The sequence below is a fragment of the Dermacentor variabilis genome, chromosome 9 (assembly GCF_050947875.1).
Source record: "Dermacentor variabilis isolate Ectoservices chromosome 9, ASM5094787v1, whole genome shotgun sequence".
NCBI classification, from domain to species: Eukaryota; Metazoa; Arthropoda; class Arachnida; order Ixodida; family Ixodidae; genus Dermacentor; species Dermacentor variabilis.
This window is the reverse complement of record NC_134576.1, coordinates 87,061,381-87,088,028: the sequence shown is the minus strand read 5'-3', so window position 1 is coordinate 87,088,028 and position 26,648 is coordinate 87,061,381. Positions and strand designations below refer to the sequence as shown.

The 26,648-nt window shown below is 49.1% G+C and overlaps 2 protein-coding genes across 3 annotated transcripts in view; one reads left to right on the top strand and one right to left on the bottom strand.

Annotated features, from left to right (window-relative positions):
* The window catches only part of LOC142557056 (sodium-dependent proline transporter-like), a 57,993-nt gene that overhangs the window by 15,272 nt on the left and 16,073 nt on the right, over window positions 1-26,648 (bottom strand). For both annotated transcript variants that reach the window (XM_075668618.1, XM_075668619.1), the window contains 8 exons: window positions 19,981-20,076; window positions 9,844-10,030; window positions 8,457-8,588; window positions 7,676-7,851; window positions 6,640-6,818; window positions 3,359-3,491; window positions 1,767-1,901; window positions 583-686 (listed from right to left, as the gene is read on the bottom strand). In XM_075668618.1, the coding sequence (XP_075524733.1) occupies window positions 583-686; window positions 1,767-1,901; window positions 3,359-3,491; window positions 6,640-6,818; window positions 7,676-7,851; window positions 8,457-8,588; window positions 9,844-10,030; window positions 19,981-20,076 (1,142 nt within the window). The remainder of the gene's footprint in view (window positions 1-582; window positions 687-1,766; window positions 1,902-3,358; window positions 3,492-6,639; window positions 6,819-7,675; window positions 7,852-8,456; window positions 8,589-9,843; window positions 10,031-19,980; window positions 20,077-26,648) is intronic.
* Window positions 13,407-17,714, top strand: LOC142557055 (neprilysin-2-like). The gene is made up of 4 exons (XM_075668617.1): window positions 13,407-13,599; window positions 14,201-14,537; window positions 15,195-16,651; window positions 17,201-17,714. The coding sequence occupies exons 1-4, from the start codon at window positions 13,466-13,468 to the stop codon at window positions 17,646-17,648; spliced, it is 2,376 nt and encodes a 791-aa protein (XP_075524732.1). The 5' UTR covers window positions 13,407-13,465; the 3' UTR covers window positions 17,649-17,714.

Below are 26,648 nucleotides of genomic sequence, written 5' to 3'. Positions count from 1 at the left end.
GCGTCACTAGATATCGCCACCAGCGCTGCTGCGCGCGTCCCTCTCTCCGGTGTTACGGCATTTCGTAAACTGCAATACGTACGTTTTACGTACGGATAAAACTCCCTATCAACGCCGCCTTCCGACACGCTAAAGCCACGCGTGGCCAGCGCACCCAAGGCTGTCCTGATCTGTTGTCCAGAAGGCCACCAGGTCGTCCGAAGAGGAATATTGCGTATACTTCTAGTGCTTCTCACAAAGAGTGGACTTACAGACGTGTGGTGACATACTATTTACCCTTAAAGAGGCGCTACGTGCGGAGCAATTGCCGGTCTCGACGGCCAGGCTAAAACTTGTCTCATCATCATCATCACCACCGCCGCCTGGCAGCGGTGGCGGCGCGATCTTGACGTTTCAGAGCCCAGAGCAAAGCGTTCAACACCAATGGGGTTGCCGTACCAGCGACGCCAACTGCCTTTCTCTCTACGTCTTTATTTATAAGATAGTGTATGGGTGAAACCAACTGTATCCTTTTAACCTGACTTCGTATCTGCCGCAGTTCGTTTTCTGAACAGACGAAGCCGCACCGGAAGCTGTACTGACCTGTGCACCGCGTTGCTGAACTTGTTATATGAGCCGAACATGATGATGCCTCCCCAAGAGATGCCGAGTGAATAGAAGAGCTGCTCTGCTGCCGCGCGCCAGATCTAAGAGAACACAACATGAAATGAAAGAAAGGTCAGATCACGCGACATTCCGAACACAAAAGAATCCCAATTTACAACGTCGCCTTCCGGTCCCCCACCGTAGACTGCTAATTTCAGCGTCACTGAACCACACGCCGAAGGTTTCTGTCACACTGAGTCGACAGAGTTTCCTAAAGTGAGCGAATTAGGCAATAGCCGAAGTTGCTTCGATGGAGGCAGCTAGTTCAGGCATTTTCCGTACGCATCTAACTTTCAGCCTCGTTTATTGTTTAATGCTACCTTACAGCATTTCTAACCTATGTGACCTTGATAGTTGCTTTTTACTCTAACTTCTTAAGTTCAACGCATTACAAAGTAGCTCAGATTTCAATTCCCGCTAGTCCACTGACCAGGGACATGTTCTAAGCATGGCACGTCAAGTTCCACCATGTACGCTTTTTCGAGCCAATCAGAGAGTGCGAGGACGCCCTGCGAACCAATCAAGCAGACAGGATGGCGGAGTAGCACAGTGTTTAGTTGTACTCAGATCACATTTCCGACTTTTTTTTCTCGGTAAATGAAGGTCCTGGGCTTCGAAACTTTAGAAAAAGAATAAATACTGGCAAGCCTCGTAGTACCCTGATTAACTTACTATAGTAATTTTTATTACAAATCAGTTGCGGTTTCATTTTTCTAGGAGGTGTATGTGTCGTGACGTCATGACATGGAAGGTCACGTGGGAGCTGGACACCGCGATGTTTTGGCACTGGCTCCAGCTCGCTCATTAGTCTGTCGTGCTGCTACACCGGGTCGCCCAATGAGTAGCAGCATAGCAGCCTACCGAGTGAGCTGGAACGAGTGTCAAAACATCGTGGTGTCCTGCTCCCACGTGAACTTCCGCATCATGACGTCACGACACATACGCCTCCTAGTAAACAAAACGGAAATGGTACGTAATAGAAGTTATTATAGTAAGTTAACCAGTCTTAAGGCTTGTCAGTGCTTTTTAATAGGGTCTTTAAGTCCGGGACTGTCAGTTATTAACGCAAAAAGTGAGAAGTCGAAAATGTAATAATAGCACACAATACGGAGGGCACTCACGTCGATCTCCAGGAGCCTGTGCCACTCGGGAATGATGAAGTACTTGATTCCTTCCACAGCACCGGGGAGGGTGACTCCCTTGACGAGCAGAATGATCAGCACGAGGTAAGGAAAGGTCGCCGTGAAGTATACAACCTGGAATGAAAAGAAAGTTGGGACTTTGGTTAATATTCTCTGCCGCGCCACACCACTGCCCCATCGACGATCTCAATACGATTAGGTGCCTAAAATCGTCCGTTCTTTAATGATGTTACGTATGAAGTTGGTCCATTTAATGACTTTAAACTGCGATATGTATGCTGCCAGAGAACGCAGTTTTGCAGATTTGATGGAGATTTGTTGATCGTAATATATCATTAGAAATTTAACTATTAGTAACAAATGCCACTGCAAGCATTAATAGGCATACTCTAGGCAGAATGATTTCAGTTTGCTTCGAAAACGGGCCTTTTGCCTGTTACTGTAACTGCTAGCATGGACAGCGTGAGTAGGCGTTCGACGAGCGAATGGTTTGCGAGAACACACTACGCCGCAAGATGGTACTAAGCGTTATTATACCATTAACTATGTCCACGCGACACCGATTGAACTTAAAGTTTAAAGAATTGAGCATCTAATGTCAGTTTTCGTGCACTTGTTGGCGACTGAAGAGACGCATATATAGCGGAAAAACCGAGAAAGACAGCGTTTCGTAATGAAGTTAAGGTCTACGCGCTGCTGGCGAAAACGCCCGAGTTTGCGAACGTGGATGTGTGTAGTGTGGCATGATCAAATTATGCCATCATCATCACCATCATCATCATCAGCCTATTTAACTCCCCCCCGCACGCTCAAACCATTAATTAGTAGCGAGGAGCTGTGGGAGACTGCCCTGCGAAGCTCCGATCCCACCCTACAGGACCGAGTCCTGAGGTGGGCTGAGGAGGTAGCGGAGGCCTACCACGACTGGTAGACGGACGTCTAGCCACAGTGTGGTGACGCCTGCTGGGACTGGAGTACTTAGACCTCCCTCTCTCTTCCCCGGCCCCTCCCCTTTCTTAAAAGGGGAATAAAGTTGATTGATTCATTCATTCATTCATGTCCACTGCAGGACAAAAGCCACCTCCCAGCGATCTCCAATTACGTACTTCCTTAGTATGTACTTCCTTTAAAAATGCTTAGCTTTATTGATTCCTTGCTCGCGCTCGCAGACATAGGAAATATGAAATCTCATATTCTGATCTTGTTGCCCGGAGATGAAAAATAACACCCTGCCTAAGCTCGTTACTATGGACACTGCGTGAAAATGTGATGCTTTACGATTTGCCGGCAGATGGACGAAGGACCACATTATGCACCCCGGATGTGCATAATGAAGCTCGGTGCTCGCAAGCAACTTGCCAAGCTCTATTGTGGAACTGCGTAAAGACCATGTGACCCACTGACGCTCCTTAACCACATGTAGTTTTCCGAAAGAAAAAAAAATACAGTGCAAAAGAACTGACGTCTAAGCCACCCTAACATAAACCTAACCAGATAACTCAAATCGTCATCCTCGGAGAGCTTCCATGACCTATATGGCCTTCCACACAAAAAAAGATCTTGTCGCGTACCTTTCCGGTGGACTTGACTCCCTTCATGAGACAGAGGAAGACGACGACCCAGCTGGCCAACAGGCAGAGGCTCAGGTCCCAGCGAATGACGCCAAGGTCGTCGATGCCGCTTGTGATGTTCAGCACGTAACGCCTGCGGAGGCAAGGAGGATCGTTGTAGCACACTACTCCGCCAAAAGCCACATGCAAGTGTACAACAGAGTCAATGGGGGAGGTTGTGAGCAAATCGGGACGGGCATCTGGTGCGTAGACTTATTTGGCCGGGAGCCGCACATCGACAATACGACACCGAGTAATCGCTAATTTTCATCGCAGCATTTTACTTCAGGTGATAGGAATGAGTCTCAAAGCTTTTTTTTTTTTTTGTGCGTATGTGTTGCGGAGAAAGGAGAGGGGGCGTTGTTACAACCGTCGATCGAGGAGACGGAGGAGAAGCCGCCGATTAATTCACGCGGGCTAGCCGGTTGTAATGATAATTGCTAATGGCATCCCGTTAGAAACAAGGTGGCCACAGACAGTCGCCTATCCTCCGATCACAATCTGTCAGATTTTACTACATCTATTGTATCTATATATCTATTATATTTTACTTTATATGTTACAATCTAGCGTTCTCTCTGTCTCTATTTCCCATCACACATATGTACGAGCGCTATCCACGTGAGCACGTATCCCCTCTTCTAAATGGACATTGCTGTGAATGCCGCAAGTGGGTGCGGCTTCGAGCGGCGGGTGCAAATGCTGGGCAAGCCGAGATGGCTGGAGGCTACGTGTCGTACTGTGTTTTCGCGCGCCTAATAGAGTGCGACCGATCTGAAGCCGCAAAAATCACTGCAAAATAGAGCAAATAAACGTTTTTCGTCGTCATCATCATCATCATCATCATCACACCAGCGTTGTGGCGGCGAGTGCCCACGGTCGTATCGAGTGAGCTTTGCTCGTGTGTGTCTGCGCGCTTGACACCGCGATTGCGAACTTAATTAGCATTCGAACGTTCACTGCAATTTGTACGGCCGATAAATTTACGAAGTTTCGTGTGGTTGTCCAACAATTTGCTTCGCATATATCAACGCTTCAGCTTCAGGGGCGAAACTGCGAATTGTCTTTTTTTTTTTAGGCTCCACTCGTCTCCTGCTGATATCCGCGTCTGACCCCAGCTTCACAGCACTTCTGGAAGGTGGACGTTCCTATGGTTCTTGCTAGGCGAATGTCTTGGCATTCCACTGCCATGTGCCGAGTCGTATCCGGGGTTTTCTACGGCACACACAAGACTCACACTGTTTGAGAATATTTGGTCCTGTATGTTTTTTTTTGGGTCTTCAAGCAGCGAGCTAAGTGTTAGTAACGCCTCTGACGTGAGTCTGTGTGTCTTTGTGATTTTTTTCCTTCGCGCTGTAAGATGTCATTCAGCCAGCTAGGGCCTTAAAAATCAAGGCCCGGCTCTGCATGTTATTGTACAAAATTCCTTTTTTTAAGTTTCTTTCTTGTCTTTGTAAAACTGCATGGAGTTTTTTTTTTCTTTCCGTTCTTTGCACCCTGGTTAGGGGTCACTCTACTTTGGTCGTCTATTTGCACTTCCAAAAACCCCTGCACTTGGTTGCCAACTTTCTTGACCTCTTCCCCCGTTCTGGGTCCACGCTTTTGAGGCGCATATATCTGTGCATTTCCGCCGCCTGTTCTTTTTCGTCCGCGTTCTTGAGTATTTCTTCAGAACTGATTTCGCTCTGCGGTTCTCCGACTTCAAAAGAGGCCCAACCCACGCCATCCTGCACTGCCTAATTTGTGGTTTTACCACATGGGCCCCCAAAGCCAATTAGCTGAACACCTACAAGGACCCTGTTTTCAAGCACAGAGTGTCGTTTGCGATTATTATCGCCATTACTGTTATTCCCTTTTCAATTTTCTCGCATCGTCTCCCTTTTTGTGGCCCCAAAGGTTTCAAGCGTTTCTATATTGCCGCCGTTTTGCTTCCCCTTCACCGTCAGCCTTTCTTGGTGAGTGTTTGAGCAAGTCTCGTTCGTATATGTAGATACTAAGCTGTAGATACAGAGATACTTATGTATATTGCTCGATGATTCAGCAGCAAGTCATATATGACTTGCTGTTGAATCGATGCCAATTTATTATTCGTCTCTTCAATAAAGACCATAATTCCAGATTTCTCTGTGATAAAATTAAGGCAGATATATGTCACTTGATTGTCATACGTATATTCGCAAGCCGCTGTAATTCCCCTGCGTTGTCTGATAGTAGCACTATGTCGTCATTAACCGTTATCCCGGGAACCCATTGTTGCACCAGCTGCCCGTTGCCCCAGCTGTGGCCCTTCCGAGGTTCTGCAAGGAAACATCGCCGATTCCCGCCGCCGTCACTTCAGCGGACGGAAAGATTATCACGTGACTGCCGCTGTAATAGCATGGATGAAGGAAAAAAGAGACACTCGGCAGCGTGGAGGAAGGAAACTCCTACCTCCATGCTCGGCAGAGACGCCGAACAGTGTGGCCATGGCAATAACGCCGGCGCGTTGACGCGAGCGGGCTGCCGCGCGCCTTTTTACGCTATGTGGGGCGGCTGGTACCAGTTAAATGTCACCGGGAGCCCGTCGACGCCATAGGGTTTCTCACTACATTACCTAGAGGGAAATCTGGCCCTGCTGCGCTGTGGTATGTAGTGGTATGCATGGGAATGCCGGTATATTGTGACTTCGGATTGGCATCGTTCTGGGAGAGCCAGGCAAGCACCGTTCCGTCTGTCACAATGATCCATTTTCTACTAAAACGGCACGTAAAAAGCTGTTTTAGCTTCATTGTTAAACAAAAACATGTTTCATTTAACTATGAAAACTTGTTATTGCAGTTACAATTATATAAAACGTAAAAAGCATCAGCGGGCCGCTAAAGTTGGAGGACAGACGACGAGATTCGTGCTCACTTTGGAACGATTTGTCGTCTGTTCTTGCTTTTCTTCGCTTGGTCATGCATTGTAGGTGAGTAAAGATGTAATATACATGAATGGAAACATTTCATGAAGATTTTACTTTAGGAATGCGTTATTTGTGTAGCCATATCCACGTTTTAGACGAAGCCTCTTACGACACCAGCCAACACAAGCCTCGCAGACACATATACCGTCATTCCCATGACGGCACGGCGCGCCTTAAGAAACTCCCATAGACGGTGGCGCCAGATTTCCCTCTAGGTGTTATAGTGAGAAACTCTATGGTCGACGCGGCCCACGGAACATGGCCGCTTCAACGAGAGCTGACGCGCCGTAACACTTACTCCCAGAACTGCTGACTGGCTGTCTGCGTCGCGTTGGTGCAGTTGTCGTATCTCGAGGTGAAGACGTCGGTCGGAACAACGGCTGTCAGGTTGTTGGCCACAATCTGAACGCCGTTCGTGACGTTCGTGATGTTCATGTACTCTCGCACCAGGTTGCCTTCCACCGACACGCAGCGCTCCTGCGGACATGTGCGCGAAAGAGAGGCGTGTGGGTTCGATTCACTCCGGGAGGTAAGGACATTGCGATACCAAGCCGCAAAGAAAAGAAAAAAAAAAAGGAAAATAAAGTTTCGCTTCTGTCAGGAGCTGTTCCACTTGCATACAAGAACAAAGTAAGCCTTGATTGCGTTGCGGAAAAGTAAGGAAAATAGTTTTGGCACCGGAAACGTCCATATCAAGCCGCGCGATGTCTGCGCTGTACTTAGGGCTGAATTAGTGCGGCCGTAATTCCTATTATTAATGCATAGTGCGCTGTTGATAGATATTTGAAGCGTGTAAGCGCTATTATGCTTGTCATTGGTTAGATTTTTTCTTTAATCAAGTTTATTCCTGTTTCCTAGCGCTGCAGCCAGTACAAGCAGAAGAGCCGACGATACAGGGACCAACGGACGCAATCAATCAATCAATCAATCAATCAATCAATCAATCAATCAATCAATCAATCAATCAATCAATCAATCAATCAATCAATCAATCAATCAATCAATCAATCAATCAATCAATCAATCGTGCCTTTTATCACTGCGACGGCAACCACAAGCAGCGTGTTTCAGTGGCAATTTTCGGCAAAACGCAGCGCGACAAACGCGTCGACGCCGGAGATGCGCCAAAGATGCGTTCCTCGTGGTTGTCTCCTTTACGCTTAAAAGAAACCTGGTACATTTATCAAAGACGCTTTGGCGATTGTGTTACACCGACTGGACTGCAACTCACGGCTAACGACTGTCCCGTTCGCGCACTGTCGACACCGAGTCAAGTGCATGCGACCAGGAGCGATTCCCCCACAACCGGCGCTCGAGGACCGTCGATCGCTCACCACGTTGTTGGTGCGCACGTAGCACGTCTCCGGGTCGGCGCCCCACCACTCGAAGCAGTCCTGCCAGGGAAGCACGGAGCGGAAGCTCTGCGCCATGTAGAACACGGTGTAGGCCAGGATGACGTTGTAGTAGACGGCCACGATTAGCGACACGACCACCATGGCTGCTCCCACGCCTGGAAGCGGAGGAGGAGAGAGAAGGGAACGTTTGAGGGAAAGAAGGTGACGACAAGAAAATGTTTTGCAAGACCTAGATCCCTACTCTTCAAGTGCGAGGCCAATCCATACAGTAGTTTTGAAACGGCAAATCCATCCATCAATTAATCAACTCACCAACCTATAAACAAATAAATCCTACCGAGGTGACTCGGTGGCTGTGCTGTTCTGCTGCTGAGACAAAGGGAGGAGGGCTCGACTTCCTTCGAGGAGGAGGTGGGTGTAGGGCGGAGGGAGAAGGAGAGCTGCCTTTCCAGCTAAACTACAATAACGCTTGTGTACTTGGATTAAGATTCGGGATGCTGAACTCCATAATTCAACCATAACGTCCACTCAGCCTATCAATCAATCCATCGTATATATATATATATATATATATATATATATATATATATATATATTGATTATCAGGTAGTATGTGAGTCAGTTAGGCAGTCACCGCGTATAGAAACATCAAAAATTGTCTTGCTTTTGAGTGTATTAAAAAACTCCAGTGTCTAGGGGCTATGCAAGCGACGATTAAAGAAGATGCTCTGTCCCTGATTTTGTGCGGGCCTGAACTCACCCTTGGCGATAGGCACACACCTCCAGATGGACATCGGACCGAGGCTCGTGAATTGACCGACGGCGACCTCCATGAAGTACATGGGCTTGCCCACAAGCAGCATGAGAATTACGTACGGCAGAAGGAAAGCGCCTGGCGAGAAAAACACGAATGAAAAACTCTGTAGTTTTTGAAATATTGATACATACTCAGTTATTCTATTAGGAGAGAGATATGTTAGGGGTACACTAGATCATTTTATAGCGATAGATTATACCCTTTCAAAATGAGCATTTATATAGTGAGAAAAAGATTGCCTGCGGAGCAAATGAAAATGGACTTCCTTTCTCTCTTTTTGCCAATACCTCAACGCCAATCACGTCAATGGGCAGTTACGGTTCTCAGGGTATCCTATAATATCAACTGAACCTTTTCGATGCATTAAAGAAAATCGAGAAAATCCCCAAGTTGAGTTTTGTTTCCCCAATGCAGCACACTACATCAAGTGATTAAAGAATGAACTAAGCTCTATAGCTGCCAGACTTTGTCATACATAGCCCATGACGCCACACAGAGGTGGTGTGAGAATATCACGCCAGCGTCTCCAGCTGCCTTCTATTAGTTTTAGCTTGTCCATAACGGTATTACTTCTTTAATGAATACCAGAAAACCGGAGACGCGGAAGGCAGATGATGACTGATGATGAAGGCGATTTCTTGGCATCCCCTTTGAAATGGTGCAGTGACATACAGTCACCTAGGCTGCTTGAGTTAATCAGGCATGCTATAAATACTTTTCATTCTTGAATATTTTTATACATCTCCTTAACCTCCCCCCCCCCCCCCGCATGATATGACAAAGAATGATCGGATCCATCGGTTTTCTTTCTTCTCGTTCATTACATAGCGAGGGTCTCGATGGCTTCAGGTAGCATGTATAAGTTTATTGACCAGTTGCCATCCCCCAAAAAGTTCACGTACATGTGACGCCTGTAGCAGAAAGGATGTTCCCACATCCGCCGCCAAGGCTTGGTAGTGGCGGCACTGGCTAACACTCCCAGGGTTAGTTTTAGTAGATAAACCCAGAAATACCTCAGAAAGTGGACGGAAAAACGGTGCCGCGGTAGCTCAATTGGTAAGAGCATCGCACGCGTAATGCCAAGACGTGGGTGCTTGCCCCACCTGCGGTCAGTTGTTTTTTTTTCATCCATTTTCATTTACATTAATTCACTGAATAAGTACAAGTGATTTCCACTATGCCGTCCTTGGTGTCTTTGTTTGTTGGCTTTTAATGATTATATATATATATATATATATATATATATATATATATATATATATATATATATATATATATATATATATATGTACTAAACCACGAGCGCACGTTAGATCAGGGGAGCGCGTACCTCCTCCGTTCTGGTAGGCCAGGAAGGGAAACCTCCAGATGTTGCCGATTCCCACGGACAGCCCGATGCAGGACAGGATGAACTCGGCCTTGCTGCCCCACTGGCCCCTCTCGATAGGCGCCGAAGAGTCGACCTGTTCGGCAACCGGCCTGAGCTCCATGGGCGCGTGGGGGTGAACTGCGCCATTCTGTATCGCAAGAACAAAAGCAATGAACATTAGTTTCCCCGGCTAAATTGTGTCCGCGGTTTCCACAAGTACAGCGCATACGGCAGTTCCTGCGAACGTTGCTCTGTAACTAAAGAGATTTTTTTTTTCTTAAACCGCTCTCTCAAAGGTCACGAGGGTTGCAATGTGGGCTTCTCGGTAATGCATCTTCAAGGGGAGTACGGTAGCGCGATTAAAAGACGGGACAAAAGAAGACACATAGGGACACACACAGCGCTGTGCGTGTGCCTATGTGTCTTCTTTTGTCCCGTCTTTTAATCGCGCTACCGTACTCTCCTCTCAAAGGCAGTCATCTCCTGCAGAACGACTCAGCTGTTGGTGAAACAAAATGTGTGATCTTTTTTTTTTTTTGTGGAGGGTTTGAATGGCAGTCTTTATGGGCGCATCGAATCGAATATGAATCCAATAGTCCCAGCAGCGAATCGAATCGAAGAACGAATATTTTTCAAACAGCCTGCGAATAAAGTACCTCACAGTTAATATCAAGCAATTCTCACATCCTGATTTTCACATTTTAATGTTTGGCATTACACTCCCGATTATAAAATATGTCTCATTAAAGGCACAAAGGGCGCACTAGAAAGAACTAAGCAGTTTGCTCGCTCTAGTACGTTACGTCCACTGTGGACAGAATGAAAGTTATCGCGCTTTTGCTTAAAGCTCATGTGCGATCGCGTAAAATCGACGACGAGGAGATTTCGAAAACTATCCGAAAAATATTCGGACTTGAGAAAAGAGGATTGTTCGATTCGTTATTGGTAATGTTTCGAATATTCCCGCATCCCTACTCTTCTTTCTTTGTCAGGCATTACCCGGCCGAGTTTTTTTACCCGAGGCCTTAATGCGGCCGTGACAAAGACAAGTCATTTCATCGAAACGTTGCCTCCAGTGGCGTGCCTTGTTAATAATAATAATATTTGGGGTTTTACGTGCCAAAACCACTTTCAGATTATGACGCATGCCGTAGTGGAGGACTCCGGAAATTTTGACCACCTGGGGTTCTTTAACGTGCACCTAAATCTAAGCACACGGGTGTTTTCGCATTTCGCCCCCATCGAAATGCGGCCGCCGTGGCCGGGATTCGATCCCGCGACCTCGTGCTCAGCAGCCCAACACCATAGCCACTGAGCAACCACGGCGGGTGGCGTGCCTTGTTCTACCACTGTTCATCTTGACGCTGGGTAAGACCCAAGCCTGGGTACCCAGGCTTGGGTGCAGGTAAGTCTGCCTACCAGCCCCTTCCGAAATACCCGCAGTTATACGCCTCTTGCTCTCGCACTATGCACGATTTCCACGATGCACGTAAGACCCTCTGGCCGGATGCGCCGCAGAACTTGCTTCTTGTTTCGTATTCATTTACGGAAAGTAAGGAGTGTGCACCCAGTTTTTTCCAAATTCCTATCTACATCTTCATCTCACTTGTAGTTTGTTGAAATGCATTGAGATAGCGCTGCGGGTCCATCGTTGCAGTAGAACAGCTGGGCCGTGCGGCTTCGCCCATCGATTCAAAGTAGTGTCTTTCTTTTTCTCTTGGTTATGAAAGACCTTTTCTTTTGTTATTTCACTCCTTTCAGCAAGCAGGTTTGTGCTAGTTGATTCGACATGATTAAACTCACAGGAGGAAGGCAGAATTTGGGCAAAAGAAAGTCGACGATTCTTCATTTTTCTCCAAGTTCTCTGTCAGCCAGTTATCGCCAGAAGCAAGAGGGAAGCTCTAGCGAGACTACATCTTGTTGCAAGGACTACTATTGGGATCTCACGGGTCTGGACTTCAAGTCTGAACTGGATTGTTGGTCACGTGCATGCGTATTATCACGCCTCTGTGCATAGTGTCATCCGGTATACACTCTTTACACTATGCAGTCTTTCTACATGGACTAAGAGCAGTTAAAAATGATTCTCTTTATTTGCCTTTGCTTAAACGTGTTACCTTCGGAGCTCGCAAACGGGATGCGTACCGACTATATGGGCATTGGTCATTGATGGAGAAGTTCATCGTTCTCATCTCTGCTCGTCGCGTCCGTCCTTTTAACTAACGTGTAATGCATAAGTTTACCACTTCAAGAACCCTTTGAGCACCGAAAGACAGAATATAGCGTTGCAACCTCTAATCTTCCCCCGTATCTTCACTCGAGAGAGAAATTTACGTTATTCGTTTTTATCTTGAAGAGCCAGAGAGACTGTTCTACCTTGAACGAGTAAAAGAATGCCATGAGACCGTGGCCTCGTGCATTATTGACACAAAGGGACACGAAAGCGTTGCTGAGCTCCTTGACATCTAGTAGTATCTGTAACCGCTTATGCATTAACGACGACCGTACGAACGCGCACGCGTTCCCCTTTTCTCTTATGCTCTTTCTTTTGCAGCTCTCTCCTCCTTCCGTGTAGGGTAGCCGACGGGTGCAGCCTCCTCTCTCTCTCTCTCTCTCTCTCTGTGGCCTTCGCATGAAGGCACAGCCCTTGACCGGCAATACGTAACTGCCATGAAGTCTCCGCAACTTCAGCGGGAAACTTGCGACAGTTTGAGACGGTGTTGCGATAAGCTTAAGTTTCATGCGCATTCGTGATACGACGCGAGAACTCACATCATCTACATTGCCTCGAGTCATCGAACATTGGAACAATCTTCCGCACTAAACACCGATCAATTCGTGGAACGTTTCGTGACACCAAGACGTCCTGCAAGTTTATATACGTTGTATGATGTTGCGCCGTTGCCTTCGTATTCCGCGCTAGAATTTACGCCCAAGTATATATCGCGACAGTTAACTTGAAGCTTGAAGGGCGCACCACCCGGTTGATCCGAGTCGGATCCCATGGATGAGGCACCGACGACATACCCTGAAATAACAAACTACTACAAGCAGAAAAGGTGAATCTATCCGCCTCCAAATGCAAGCCTCACGCGAACACAAGCCTCGACCCTGCGTCGAACCTAAACAAATTCGTTCCCCAGCCCACATTGGCTGGCCATAATTACCAGCGGCCAATGAAACCCAATATGTCAAAACTGCAGAAATCAAACATTGGCTACCCAAAACCACATTCCTTGGGGGTGCGAGGGCTTACCCCCTCCCAGGTGGCTTCTGCCAGCTTCCTCACAACACACGTGGGAGGAGCTGCTGAGAACGCCAGATCAAAAACTACAAAAAGCCTTTGTTGCCCGGGCCGAAAGGGTCGCTCCTCGTGAGGGGCCATCCTATAGGACTCGAGCCTGCCAGATCTCATCTGAGCAGAATTTTAATAAAGTTGTTACCGCCACCACCTGAAGCTTGAAGACGAGGATGAGGCAACCAGCAGGCCCGAGCGGCGTGTGCCACGCTGCGCGTGGAGCGACCGCCGCTCAGAAGAAGATAGCCGCAGGGGCAGCGTGCAGCCGCCCAACCCGGCTCCATCATGGTCGACGTCCGGTGCTCCCCGGGCCGCGCGGCGGCGTTGACCACCGTGATCACCCTCGGCCTGGTCACAGCCGTCGCCCTACACAAGCTCTCCAAGGCGAACCAGGAAGACCCTGCCCAATCCAGAGCATGGTAAGCCTTATTAGCCTGTATACGCACGGGTCCCTATAGCTCGAACCTCGTTCGAAGGACGTCGTAGCGATACGCGAAGGCTCGTCGAAACGCGGCAGATTCTTCAGAATTCAGAACCCACTCTTCAGAATTCGAAGAGTGGGTTCTCGTGAATCCGAAGGCGCGAGAAGGACCAAGCAAAGTTTGCTACTTTCTTCGTTACGTCCTTGTCCTAGTCACGCTGTTGTAAGACAGGAACGTACACCCACTTGCCCACTTGTTGGCAGTCTTTTGAGCTTAGTAACGTACGTTGTTAGGGAAGTTGGTACATATTTTTAGAGTCTTGGAACGAGCACAAAAATCGACAGGGAGCTCGACAGAGAGGCCGACAGGAAGCAGGGAGCTTCTGAGCTTGGAGTTTCTAAGCGCTAGACTGGGGGAGGGGATGGTCTTGTCGCACGACGTTTTGTGCCAGGTATCCCGCTATACAGAAAACTTTGGGGGCAGCGGGGGTGGGGGGATCAATTACGCTGGTATGCGCCTTTGTTGAAGCGTACTCGATGCCTGCGAGAACGGTTGTCTCGCCACGTGCTGGTCTTCTGAAATCTTGGCCGGCGCTCAGGAATCGGACGTCGTCCAAACAGCCGAGGCTTCTAGAGATACCGGGAGTCACAAAGGGCCCCGCCCAACAGCGTACCATCACCGGACGCGCTGCTGCCGCCGCCGCTGCTACTGCTGCTGCTGCTGCCATGGCGCCGAACATCAGGCGCGACTGGTACCCGCAGTCGCCGGACGTGGCCGGTCGCCACCGGCGATCCAGCCCGAGCCTGGTGTGCAGCCGCGAGGTGTGCGAACGCCAGGACGCCTACGTGCACGCGCGGCTCGACCAGCTGCAGGAGCCGTGCGAGAACTTCTACGCCTTCGTCTGCTCGCGAAGCTGGGCCGTGCGAAACGCCAAGGTACTGCGTCGCAAGCAATTCGCGATGCCTCGTAATGAATTGAGGCTTCTGGGGGAAAAAAGCCCTTTTGCTGACACGAAAGCACCTAGGTGAAGTCGGCGGGATGCCGTAAGACCATGAAATTGTCGTTGAACGACGTGGTGCTTTAGATGGTGCATGGAAATTCGTGTTGTGGCGGCGAGCGAATTTCGGGACCGCTAAACATCGTTGAGTCCCAGGAGCTTAAAACTTGAATAAATAGAAGCCATTATAGCCCGTTATACCTCAAGTGGCCATATAATATCGGAAGCGTTTACGTACGTAATTATGAGCTAGACGAACTTCATTTGGTCAGGTTGCATGTACTAGCAATACAGCGGATTGCGGTCACTGACGAATTAAAAAGGTTGTGCAGTTTCGTAATCCGTAATGGCTACCCGGTACCTGTACTAGGTACTTCCGGAACGCCATCAACATCTGACTGTGCGTGTGACTAATTCTCAGAGTTATTTTTGAGCCCCGAGTTACTCTTTGTTATCCTCAGTTTTCTTCAGCCCAAAAGCTGTGAACAGCTTTTTCTGCCTCTCAAATGAACTGGAGAAAGTTACGTTGCTCGTGCGGTTTCCGACTTTTGTCACAATCCGATTCACGAGAACTTTCGTTGGTTTTCCTAAACAGCCGGACGACGCTCCCTACCGGTCCCAGACGACGGCAAAGCTCATGTACGACCTGCCGAAGGCACTCAAACAGTACTTCCAACTGAAGCAGAAGACCTACTACGAGTTTCCCGGAACCTTCATCAGTCAGGCGCTGTTCTTCATACCCAACTGCACTTCCATCTACAGTCGCAACGGCCTCGGCTGGGATCCCTGGCAGGAACTTCTCGGCAAGCTCGGTCTGCGCGGCTGGCCCTTCCCGAAAGTGTCTCCCGAATGGAACGTCTCTGGCAGCGCGGGCTTCATCGACGGCACACTGGGAATCTTTCCCTTCACCGAGGTGAGAGTGGTGAACGAGTACGCCCACGACTACTCTGTGCAGCTGGACGTTCCCAGAACGATACTGCGTCGCCACCAGCTGCGACACACCAACGAGAACCTCTTCAACTACAGCCAGGTGGTGGCCAAGGCGCTGAGCATCCTCAACGTGATGGAGAATGTCGAGCTGCTTGCCGAGAACATAGTCATCCTCGAGATGAGACTGGAAGAGGCTGCGGAGATGAAGACGTTTGTCCCGCCGCTAGCCCGCAAGAGGTCGCTGGCGTCCCTGCCCCAGAGCCAGAAGTGGAGCTGGAGGGACTACGTCAACGTCATCTTCCGGTACCCGCTCAACAAAATCGACATCGTGGAAGCGTTAGCTCCGGAGTACTTGACTGACATGGCGGACATCATGGACAACACGTCTTACACGACGCTGGCCAACTACATGGGCTACCGGACCATGGTGCACCTGTCCCCAATGTTGCCGGACGAGGCAGAGTTTCTCGTGCCACTCAGTCGGGACAAGCTCGTCGTGGGCGTCGGGGAGCGCTTCCAGGCGTGCGTCCACCTGCTCGAAGACCTGTTCCCCTTCGGGATGCGCATGTTCACGCTCATGACGCTGGGCGGTGACAACCCACTCAAGTACTCGACCGCTCTCGACAACCAGGTGGAGCACATGTTCAACCACACACAGAACCTCATGGCCAACCTGGTGCAGAACGCTTACTGGCTCAACCCTGTGGAAAGGGTCATCGCCAAGGAGAAGATCCTCAACGTCAACTTCGACTTCATGGGCACCACCGTTCGCGACTTGAGCGTCCCGGCGCTGTACTACGACCCCAAGGCGCCCCCGTTCGACGGCCTCAAGCTACTGCAGAGCTTCTACGCCATACAGGCGAACACCAAGCGGACGTACTTCGATCCTTGGCACCGCACCATGGACCTGGACAACCGCCATCACGTGAGCAGTCTGCACCCGGACATCGAGTACATACACGGGAAGAACCACCTGTTCATGCCGTACGCCGTGCTGGCATTCCTGAGGGGACTGTCGCAGAGCGTGGAGCCCCTGTTCGTGCCTATCGTGGCGCAGTTCCTGCTCAAGGGACTGTTCTTCGCCGTGGATGATAGGGGCGCTTCGGTGGACCACCGAAACAGGTTCGTATATACTTGGTTGTTGAATCTAACGTTGGTGGAGAACACTTTTCGTGTGGTTATGCTATAGCAAATGAATACTTGCGACGAGTGATTCCTCATCTACTTCGCTTGCTTCAGGACGCCGGCCTGTCGGAACTGTTCACAGCCAACTCATCTCTGAACTTTGACCACGTGGGAGTAGCTAACGCGTGATCCTAAATTTAAGTGCATGAGCGTTTATACCATTTTGCTTCCATCTGAATGCGACCTGGAATGGCACCTGCGACTCACAGTGCTGAGAAGCACTCCGCAGGTGCGTATTACAGCCGTGTAACCAACGAGTCTGAAATCTCTTACTCAAATGACATTGCGCAACAAAAAACGACACGGACGTGAGAGAAGACGACACACCAAGCGCACGACGCTTAGTGTGTCGTCTTCTCTCACGTCCATGTCGTTTTTTGTTGCGCAATATCATTTGAGTAATTGATTACCAACTTGCCAGGAATGCTGCTCTCACTGTGAAATATTATATTATACTTGAGCGGTTCTCCATTACTTACCACCCAGGATCGTCGACTGGTGGAGCAAGGCGACCGCCGAGAAGTACTCTCACATCCGGGACTGCTTCTTCAAGCAGTACCGGGAGGAAATGCAGCTCAAGCTTCCGGACGTGGACATGGTGGGCGACCTCGCGGAGAACATCGCCGACAACGCGGTGGTGCCCCCGCTGTACGACTACTACCTCAGCCTGCTGGGCATGGACACCATGACGGCCCGCAGGACCAGGGCGCCGTTTGGTGGCTTCACGCTGGAGCAGATCTTCTTCGTGTACTACGCGCTGAGCCAGTGCGACCACCGGAGCCTGGCGTACGCCAAGCGGCTGCTGGGCTTCGGCGAGACGTCGCCCGAGATAAAGGTCAACATCCCGCTGCGCAACTTTGCCAAGTTCTCGGAGGCCTTCGGGTGCCAGCCGGGCAACGAAATGAGCCCGCAGGACCGCTGCCTCGTGTGGTAGTCTGCAGCGGCTGACTCAATAAACCTGTCGTCGTTCGGTTCGGTTTCTCAAAAGATCAATGAAGTTTCCGTTTCAGAAACCCCGCACCAGCCGAGTGACGCTGCTACTCTTATTGCGCGCTGAAGTGGAGTTAGAGCACCGAGGTTCAATGTTTATTGGTCAGCGGTGGTAATTAGTATATGACAGACTTTTCTTCTCAAACAAAACAGAAAATGGAACATACGAGAATGGGGTATTCACACGCACATGTAATATGTGGTAAAACCTAAATGCTGCGCGCACGCTACGTAACCATTTGGCATAACCCCGATTCAAACGGTTTGATTGTAGCCATCATCATTATATATTATCATCGTCAAACCATTATGATCGCACCAGTGTCGCTGACGCCAGCCGTTAGTATTTAGAATCTAAAGAAACGACATTCCAAACGGTCAAGTGGAAGAACTCCAGGTGGTCCGAATTCATCCGGAGTCCCCCATTACGGTGTGCGTCATAATCATGTCGTGGCTTTGGCACGTAAAACCACAGAATATCATTATAACACTTCAAGGCTCGTCCGAGTGTTACGCACTATGCTCAGACTACCCCAAACCACAAGCTTTTAAGCGCTCACGCCATCGTGTTCCAAGCACGACCATGCATGCACAGTATATTCGCATCACTACTATCAGCGCAGTTTAGCATTTGCAGGTACCGGGCACGGTTGCCTCGCGATAAGCGATCAAAAGTATCGTACTGCAAATGTGAGCCGCACAATAAGTCCCAAATTTGCTTCCTCCACTGTTTAGGCTACGTGTTCTGGCTCTGGTGCCAACTGTGGAAAGCTTCGGCGGAAGGCGTATACGATAGAGCTACAGCTACGCGTATGTGATCGGGAAGGCAGGATCATTACGACGCCGAGCCGAAGCTTACTGCCTCGAACATTAGGTGAACGTATGCGAAACGCTGGCCGCGCCTGTACATATACGCCGGTTTATATAGGACCCGTGAAACGCAAAACTATACAAAGATTTCTTGCAGAACTTGCGCACAATACAACGTGCGACAAGCATACGTCATACGGCTATGAACAATCTCGTGCACCATGTGTATACACCCACACTGCATCGCACCCACCCCCAAAAAACTGTCAACAATTGCTACGGAGTTCGACAGTTCGCGAGTGTGACGACACGCAGGTTACAAGTGACGCACGGAGCACATATTGCAGCAACTGAGCGGCAGTTCAAATGAATGCATATCGCGTTTGTTGTGAGCACCAATGCACACTGCCACGTCGAGGGTTCGAATCCCAGGCGTGAACGAACGTTGGCTGCAAGGAGCGCACGCTCGCGTCCACATGTATACACGTAGCCACTTTGTACCATTGTTGCCATAAATCGAGCCCCCTCGTTTCCGTTTATTTATCTTGCAGTTATGCAAATCATCTTAACAGTTCGCCCGTACGCGATGGAATAACGCCATTAAAATAAAGGTCGTAATTAAACGAGCGAATAATCACCGAGCTCTCGTCATAATAAGAAACCACGAACTTCTTGCTATGGCGACGTCCCAAAATCTTGTTTCTCCGACAGCTCGACAGGTCGAGCACAGGTCGTAAGCACTCGTTGGCAGTGGAGGAGAACACGCTGCCTAACAGCTGCTGTGGTGTAAATAGGGCCGCCAGACATTAAGGTATTTGCTAGCGATGTTGGCCAACTTTCTAGCCACTACTAGAACGCTCCAATGTCTCCTCCTCTTACTATCGTCTTCACAGACACACGATAGAGGGGGCGCTGTAATAATTCGCCAGAAATGAAACATTTACGCCCTATACCCAGCGATGCTATTCAACACCACATGACTCAGATGCGGCTAACCGGCGTGTCAAACGTGCGGCAAAATACCGCAGCGCACCCCATGTACTTACTGGCCCGCAGAGCATCTCCCTTCACACACTTTTGAATTCGCTCAAACATCCCACCTTCCTTTCCGTATACATCTGAGAGAGCTGAAACGCTCCGCCGAAAGTGCTATACGCCCCACACTATACAGCCTTCTGCTAGTGGCCCACATAGAACACGCCAACAGTTGCGGTGAAATCAACTCACCACCAACACCGGGCACTCAGCGGGACTCCGACAACGACGACTCGGACGAAGAGTAGTTCAGAAATAAAGGTTTCTTGTAAAGATCGGACATCTCCCCTAAGTTTGGGGGTGCTGTTTTCACGCTCAATTTTTTTTGTCCACGATAACTGCTCTGGAGGGGAACAGACACGCCCAAGTCGTCCGCTGAACGAGCCGCTCTCGCGCGAAATCTTGAGAAATGCTCGGAAGGCGTCACTTACTGCGACGGCGCCATTTGTGTGTCCGTTGGCTTCGATGGCTTTCTTCTCATCCTCTTGAAACCCCGGATTGATGAACGTGGGCACGTCCAGCTTCATCTGCGCGTACAAAAAAAAAAATAAAAAATAAAATACTGTTATCGCAACTTTAGAAAGGTGTGTATAACCGTGACCTACGAACAGGTAACACTGGCGAGGCGGGTCTATTGCGTCAGTTTTAGCACAGAATTGGTGAGCTCTGGCAGGAAATGCGCTCAAAGGAGTTTCTGCAATACTCTGCCGTCTGGACGCGGCCAAGGCCGATCGTCTCACGTCGTTATAGTCCGGATGCTAGATGTCTGGCACAATAGTTGGCGTGCGCTGTACATATTTTATTTCACCCATCACCAAGCGATTAAGTGCGTGTGTGTGTGAGTATGGATGTCTGAATGCCGGTTCCTCATGTGCTTTCCAGGTATTAAGTTTGGAGAAACTTAATATTTGACGAGAGTGGTGCGTGATCCACACAGTGTGATTTGGTGAATGTACCAACCTAGTAGTGCCGTGCACTTCCGGTACTCATGTGCGCAATGACACATTTATATGTGTGCTTGCGACTTTCCTTATATATATATATATATATATATATATATATATATATATATATATATATATATATATATATATATATATATATATATATATATATATATATATATATATATATATATATATATATATATATATATATATAGTGTATGTGTGTGTGCTGTTATTTTCGCTGTACTATCAGTTTTCCCCCGAATAACGTTCGAAAGCCTGACTTCCCATTTTTCTTCATTCAACAACTCAGAGCTCGTAATTAACAAGATGTGGTTTTCCGGAGCGGCTTCAGCAGTACCGTCTCGCAGCTTTTCGATTCACAATGCCAAGTCGAACATCCGAACCGCGATTTAGGGAGCAGGTCTTAGGTGACCGTTCCTGTTTTGAGCTCACGCCGGCGTTCTCGGCGTATAACCGAGCGAGCGAGCACAGCGAAAGACGGCGATAGCGAAGAGAGCACGAGGAGGAAAGCGGAGGAGTGTGTGGCGAAAGCGTGAGAAGGAAAACGTAGTGCCGCGCAAGACGGGCTCCGCGGCGACGACCGATACGAGATGGCGCCAGGGTAGCGCGCCATCTGTATGTGTACATATCTGTAAAATGGCTGTATATATGAAAATTTCAAATATACTACCTAGACAAGAATAAAGCAGAAAAAAAGCTAACAACAATACTATACAGTACCAGACACTTGAGCACAAGTCACAGGCCCGCAAATAGCGTCGCTATATATGCGGGTACCCGCACCAAAATTGCGGTCTTGCTGCCAGAACCGCGTTCTGTCACACCATCATTTGAACCTTCATCGTGACGCTCGACGAGGTTGAGGGTAGGGCAAAATTACATGCGTTTAGCGGACACTGCTTCCCCTTGGAGTAATTTTTCGGTTAACATGACTGCACTTCTGCGCCACGGCGTGTTCGTTCAGGAACAGAGACGACGAGTACGCGACGAAACGTTGAAATGTCACACAAAAATAAAAAAAATAAAGCAAAACTGTGAGCACGTCCAGAGGAGGAACCTAAGAAAAGTGCTCGCGGGGCTACCAACACACAAGAAAAAAAAAGTACAATGTCGCGGGAAGGACAATAGCTTAGGATGACTCGACAACACAGGTGTGCTTTTGGTGTTGTTGAGTGAAGACAGTGTGCGAAAAGACGTACTATGTCTCACGCGCGACCCGTGAGAGCTGTAATCACGCACGCGCGCATCTGAACGAAGCCGTCATTTCGAGAAAACCGTTGTTCGGCATGTAACCATCGTCGTTACCTCGCGTCCTTGGCTTTGACATAGATGTACACGGATGCTGTAACCCATTGCGCATTGCTTTCAAGATATAATATGTTGCCACGCGGTGATCGACGTCAACATTATATCCGCGTATACGGAAGAAATTTCATGCACGTAGACAAATCTTCGTTGAGATATATGTTCAGTTTTCCTGTTCAATTTGATATTTTCTGAACATTTGCTGTTGTGTCACGATTTTTTTAGGCTTAACCACTTTAGGTTGGTGCGCGCAATTTGTGGCAATCGTTCTTTCTTTCTTTCTACTTCTTTGTGCAATAATGTCGTGCGTCTGCACATTACGTATAGTGCTAGTGCCGGTGATTGGTTTTGACACTGTATGCACGTTTCACAGCATGAATACTCAACGTGGCGGGTATCAGGGGGACAAAACCGCAGCGACAGAGTCACGACAACGGGTGTTCTGCCCTGAGCAAACGTACACGGACAAAAGGGATTCCGTGACGGAACCCATTTCACTCTCCATGAAATCGGCTCCGTCATGAACGTAAACCCGAAATCGAGGGCTGCAGTCAGAACTCGGCGTCCAGAACTTTCCCGCGAGCTCGTCAACGTGTGTTTGCGCGTCTGAACGCACACACACTTTTGCCACACCTTGGCTCACGTACTTTTGCTCGCTGTCGTACGTGTTGTTGCGCGCGCACGTGCGAGAAGACCTTTGACGCGGTTACGTCGTGACCGACGCGCGCGTCTTGCAAACAAACCCTCACGAGCGCAGACAGAACGGAGAGAGGGCCTCGTAGCGGAGATCGCGTGAGGCGAGGAGATCGTGCCCGCGCAAGCTGATGTGACACTGCGACGAACTGCGTGACGCGGCGTTCGCGATCGCAGGACGACCCCGGACGTCCGCGCACGGGGTCGTTGACCTCGAAATCGACACGACGGTGTGTGCGTGACACGGTCGAAAAAGAGAACTGCAGAGCCATAGTCGGCGCATTACCGGTCGTGTCGCATCGGATCGGCAGCAACTATGCAAGCACGCGTGCTGTATAGCGCATGCAGGAAAATGGATTCATTGCAGACACGAAACGACATGCACACTGCTTTGTGTTTTCACGTATACGTGTCCCTCTCTTTCCGCGCGAGCTGTACTTATAGACCAACATGAACTACTAGCATCCCCATTTTTGCCACAATGATAGCAGGCCCATATAGTACCATTCCTCACACATGCTCACGCGCGGTCATGTGTACATTAAGGCGAGTGCCGCAGGAGACACGCGATATGCGATGGCGCAACCGATAACGACGCTCCTGGAAGAAGGATGCCCCCACTGCTCCAAGCCTGTGTATATAGAATCTGATGATCTGTGAGCACAGTCGTTTGTATGCGTCAAGTCGAACGCAGGATCACACGCGGAACTGCACCCTATTTCATCTGCAGCTAACTCAAAACACACAGGGTTAAAAAAAAGATGTCCATCCGATTGCACAGTAAAGCTTAAAGCAAGCTCCCAACAAGTCTCCAACAGATTTCCCCAGGATTCCAGAAGCACGAGCATCCATCTTGCTGAAGGGTCGTGCGACGGATCAGAAGGTCTTCAAGGCCAATTTGGTGTGGTATACTTTTTTTAAAGCTGGATACAGGCAGTGCGATTGGGCTCGCGATGTGGCTTGTGATCCGACGGATACGAATATCCGTATGCAACAATTTACAGCAGGTTCCATTTGGTACTAAAATTCAGAGCAACCTTCTTTCGGACGTGTCGCACACCGAATAGCACGCGGAATCGTATGAAGCACGGGTCTACCGCTGAAACGCGAAGTTTGGAAACTGCCGTCAAATTTCAGCCCCGAGGCCCCCAAAGGCCGTTGTATTTTGACACGGAGAAATTAGTGGTATACGTCCTGTGCAAGATGGCTACTAGCCGTCTTCAGAGTGCGCATTAGCTGACCTATACGCAGCTGGCTTGTAGAAATCTGGGGCCACAGAACTTAAAAATGTGGCTTTGGTATCCATGTTTACCTAGCCTCCCGAGATGTCAGCTAGCCCTAAGTTGAGGGAGCATTGGCTGAGCTATCAGCTGCTTTGTAGAGATCTAGGGCTGCAGTAAAGCTTATAAAAAAGTGGCTACTAGTTGTATACACTCAGCGGAATCGAGCCGGAAGGAAGGCGTCTGCTAGCCATTTACGTGTTTTCTGGACATGTATATATAAGTCTAGTGTGTCACTCTAAGCAAACGCATACGTAACGCCGTATGCGAACAACATTACTTGAGCAAGGACCATTCGTCGTTTGTCTGTCATTGTGCGGGCAAAGCATAATGTTGAAATATGAAAGACGATGACATGAATTCATAGCAAGTCATAAAAGGAAATCGGACTTGTGAATCTTACACTTTACTCTCATAGCGCATCCGCGCGAACTCCTGAGCCAACCCATCTTCACGGTTGAAATGAGGGTCACCGGATTACGTCGATTTTCGTGAGAAGGAAAATGGATCTCGTCCCATTTATTGGGTTTCAGTACACCGCACATGATGGACGTGAGAATCAATGCACATTGTGCATGCTATGCAGTTAAAATACTCTCGCCGTATGATTCACGGAATGTTTTTTTCCGCGGCCAGAAAAAGCCAGACCGCAGAAACAAAGGGGGGGGGGGGGCCGACACCTCGGGAAAAAGAAGTGAACGGAAGTAGACAGTTGCGTGCTCTCGCAAGTCAGCGCATGCACTTTCTGTGCACCGGGGCAACGCAAAGAGAGCGACAAACGGAGGGGGCGGCTCACGAGTCGGCGCGCGACGAGAGGCACAGGATACATCTATGCGCGGCGCAGGAAATCCGCAGAACAGGAGAGACGAGAATGCGCCGTCTCCATTAGGCTCTACACACGTCCTTTGTTTGAGGCCGCGTAGAGCGAAAATAATAACAAAAAGGCCCAGGACGTGCGGCCAGAGGGAAGGGACCTTGCGAAGAGTGCCGCGCGTATATTCGCGTGTTAAAAGCAACGAGCGTGCAGACGACGCCTCTTCGCACGGCGCTACAATGGTTGCGCGGTCTAGCGTGGAACAGACGGCCCGCGAAGAATAGCAGTCGTCTGGAAGCCGACTTGTTTTGGATGAGTCAGAGACAAAGCGCGGCGGTAAAGAGTGTTGTCGTCTGGAGTTGCACTGTCAACGGCGCGCCTAGCTGTCAGGACGTCAATAAATTAGAGTATACAGTACTTGAAGCGACTGTGTTGCACGGGAGACAGCAGTTGTTGATGCCTTCTCCCGACGACGATGCGGGAAAACAAAGTCACATGACTACTGATACTGCTTTAGAAGTCGTCCGATCTAGGACGTTTCCCAGGTTTTACGCGATTACATGTATATGGCGTCAGGCGTGCAGCATCGTTACAAACCTCGGTAAAACTAGGAAAACCGTAATGCTTTTCTTTCGGTTCGATCACAGGCCCCTTGAAGAACTAGCTATACGGCATTCGTGAGGTCACGATAAGCTAGATCTCATTGCCGCAGTTCCGCCGGTAAATACTAAAAAAAAAAGAAAATAAGAACCTGACGCTTATTTTGCTCGCTAATAAAAGATCTGACAAGAAAACACGAAGACAACCTTGAAAATGTTATTTGCTAGCCTATAGATTGGATCGAGTACTATGTCTCTAAATGCCTGATATTTTGTGTGCTAGCATTTCCTTTTCCCTTTTTTATTCTGTGGAGTTTCCACCGTGCCTTTCCGTTGAAGTCATCGTCGCCTCCACGTCGTCGTCATCATCACGCATCACCGTAATCATCATCATATACGTCCATTACGAGACCTCGGCCTCTAAGAGTGATCTCCAGTCCAGCTACGCCTGTGCTGCATCAGCCTAATCCACCGGGCTATACACCCGAAAAATCTCCTGTATATGTAACTTCCCGAGTATACGACTGTATACCCTTGGCTACCATTCCGTTGCACTAATATGTACCTTATGTCTGTCTGCTCTATACACATTATCTAACCAGCCTAATTTCACCTACTATTCAGTCTCAACTAGAGTGTCAACCACGCGTCTTTCTTCCTTGATCGACCACGGTCACCTCCTCATCTCTCAACGACACCGCGTCTCTCATCTTTTTTCCCGCTCCATCGCTCGCAACGCAGTCCTTAAGCTTCCCCATCAAATTAGAGAGCTTTAGTTTAGGGGACGCAAGCGGCTTGCGTACGAAAGAACTAGGGGCGACGGTACTGCGCATGCGCAGACCCGGACGTAGGTGTCTGCTCATGCGCAGTACCGTCGCGCCTAGTTCTTGCGTACGCACGCCGCTTGCGCCCCCTAAACCAAAGCTCTCTATTGTCTCGCCGCATTCTGCAGCAACATTCGACGACAAGGAAGATTTACGATCGCTCGAGCGTAATTTGTCTCTGAAAAGGACGAAACAGCCAGAACGAACAAAGTGCTCTATACGAAGCAATAGTGAAAAGTGCGGCACCAAGAACGAGACGTCTTTAACGCCGTGGAACCAATCTTTTGAGCGTGGCCAGCGTTGCTCGACAATCGTTGAAGCAAATTGCTCCCAACCAACCGGGGCAAAAAAAGAAGAAAAAAAGAACGAAAAGAAAGAAAGCTGGGAGCGGCCGCTGGGCATTACAATGAGCCTCAGCGCAACGCCCACTGACTGACCTTGCCTTGGAGTGACCATGCATATTAGACGAGCGTATAAGTATATATATATAGAAACGCCCGTCTCCTACCCTGCTGGCGAGTTATTGCGTTCGCGGAAAGCGATGGAACGCGTGTGCCAGTGCGTCGCAAAGAAAGAAAGAAAATGAGAGAAAAAAAAGCTTCGATGCAAATGG

Bases quoted from the DNA above. Each gene is read 5' to 3' on its own strand.
- LOC142557055 (XM_075668617.1), top strand. From the start codon at position 13,466: ATGGTCGACGTCCGGTGCTCCCCGGGCCGCGCGGCGGCGTTGACCACC. The intron at 13,600-14,200 runs GTAAGCCTTATT...GCCGGCGCTCAG, and splicing joins CCTGCCCAATCCAGAGCATG to GAATCGGACGTCGTCCAAAC. The intron at 16,652-17,200 runs GTTCGTATATAC...CTTACCACCCAG, and splicing joins TCGGTGGACCACCGAAACAG to GATCGTCGACTGGTGGAGCA.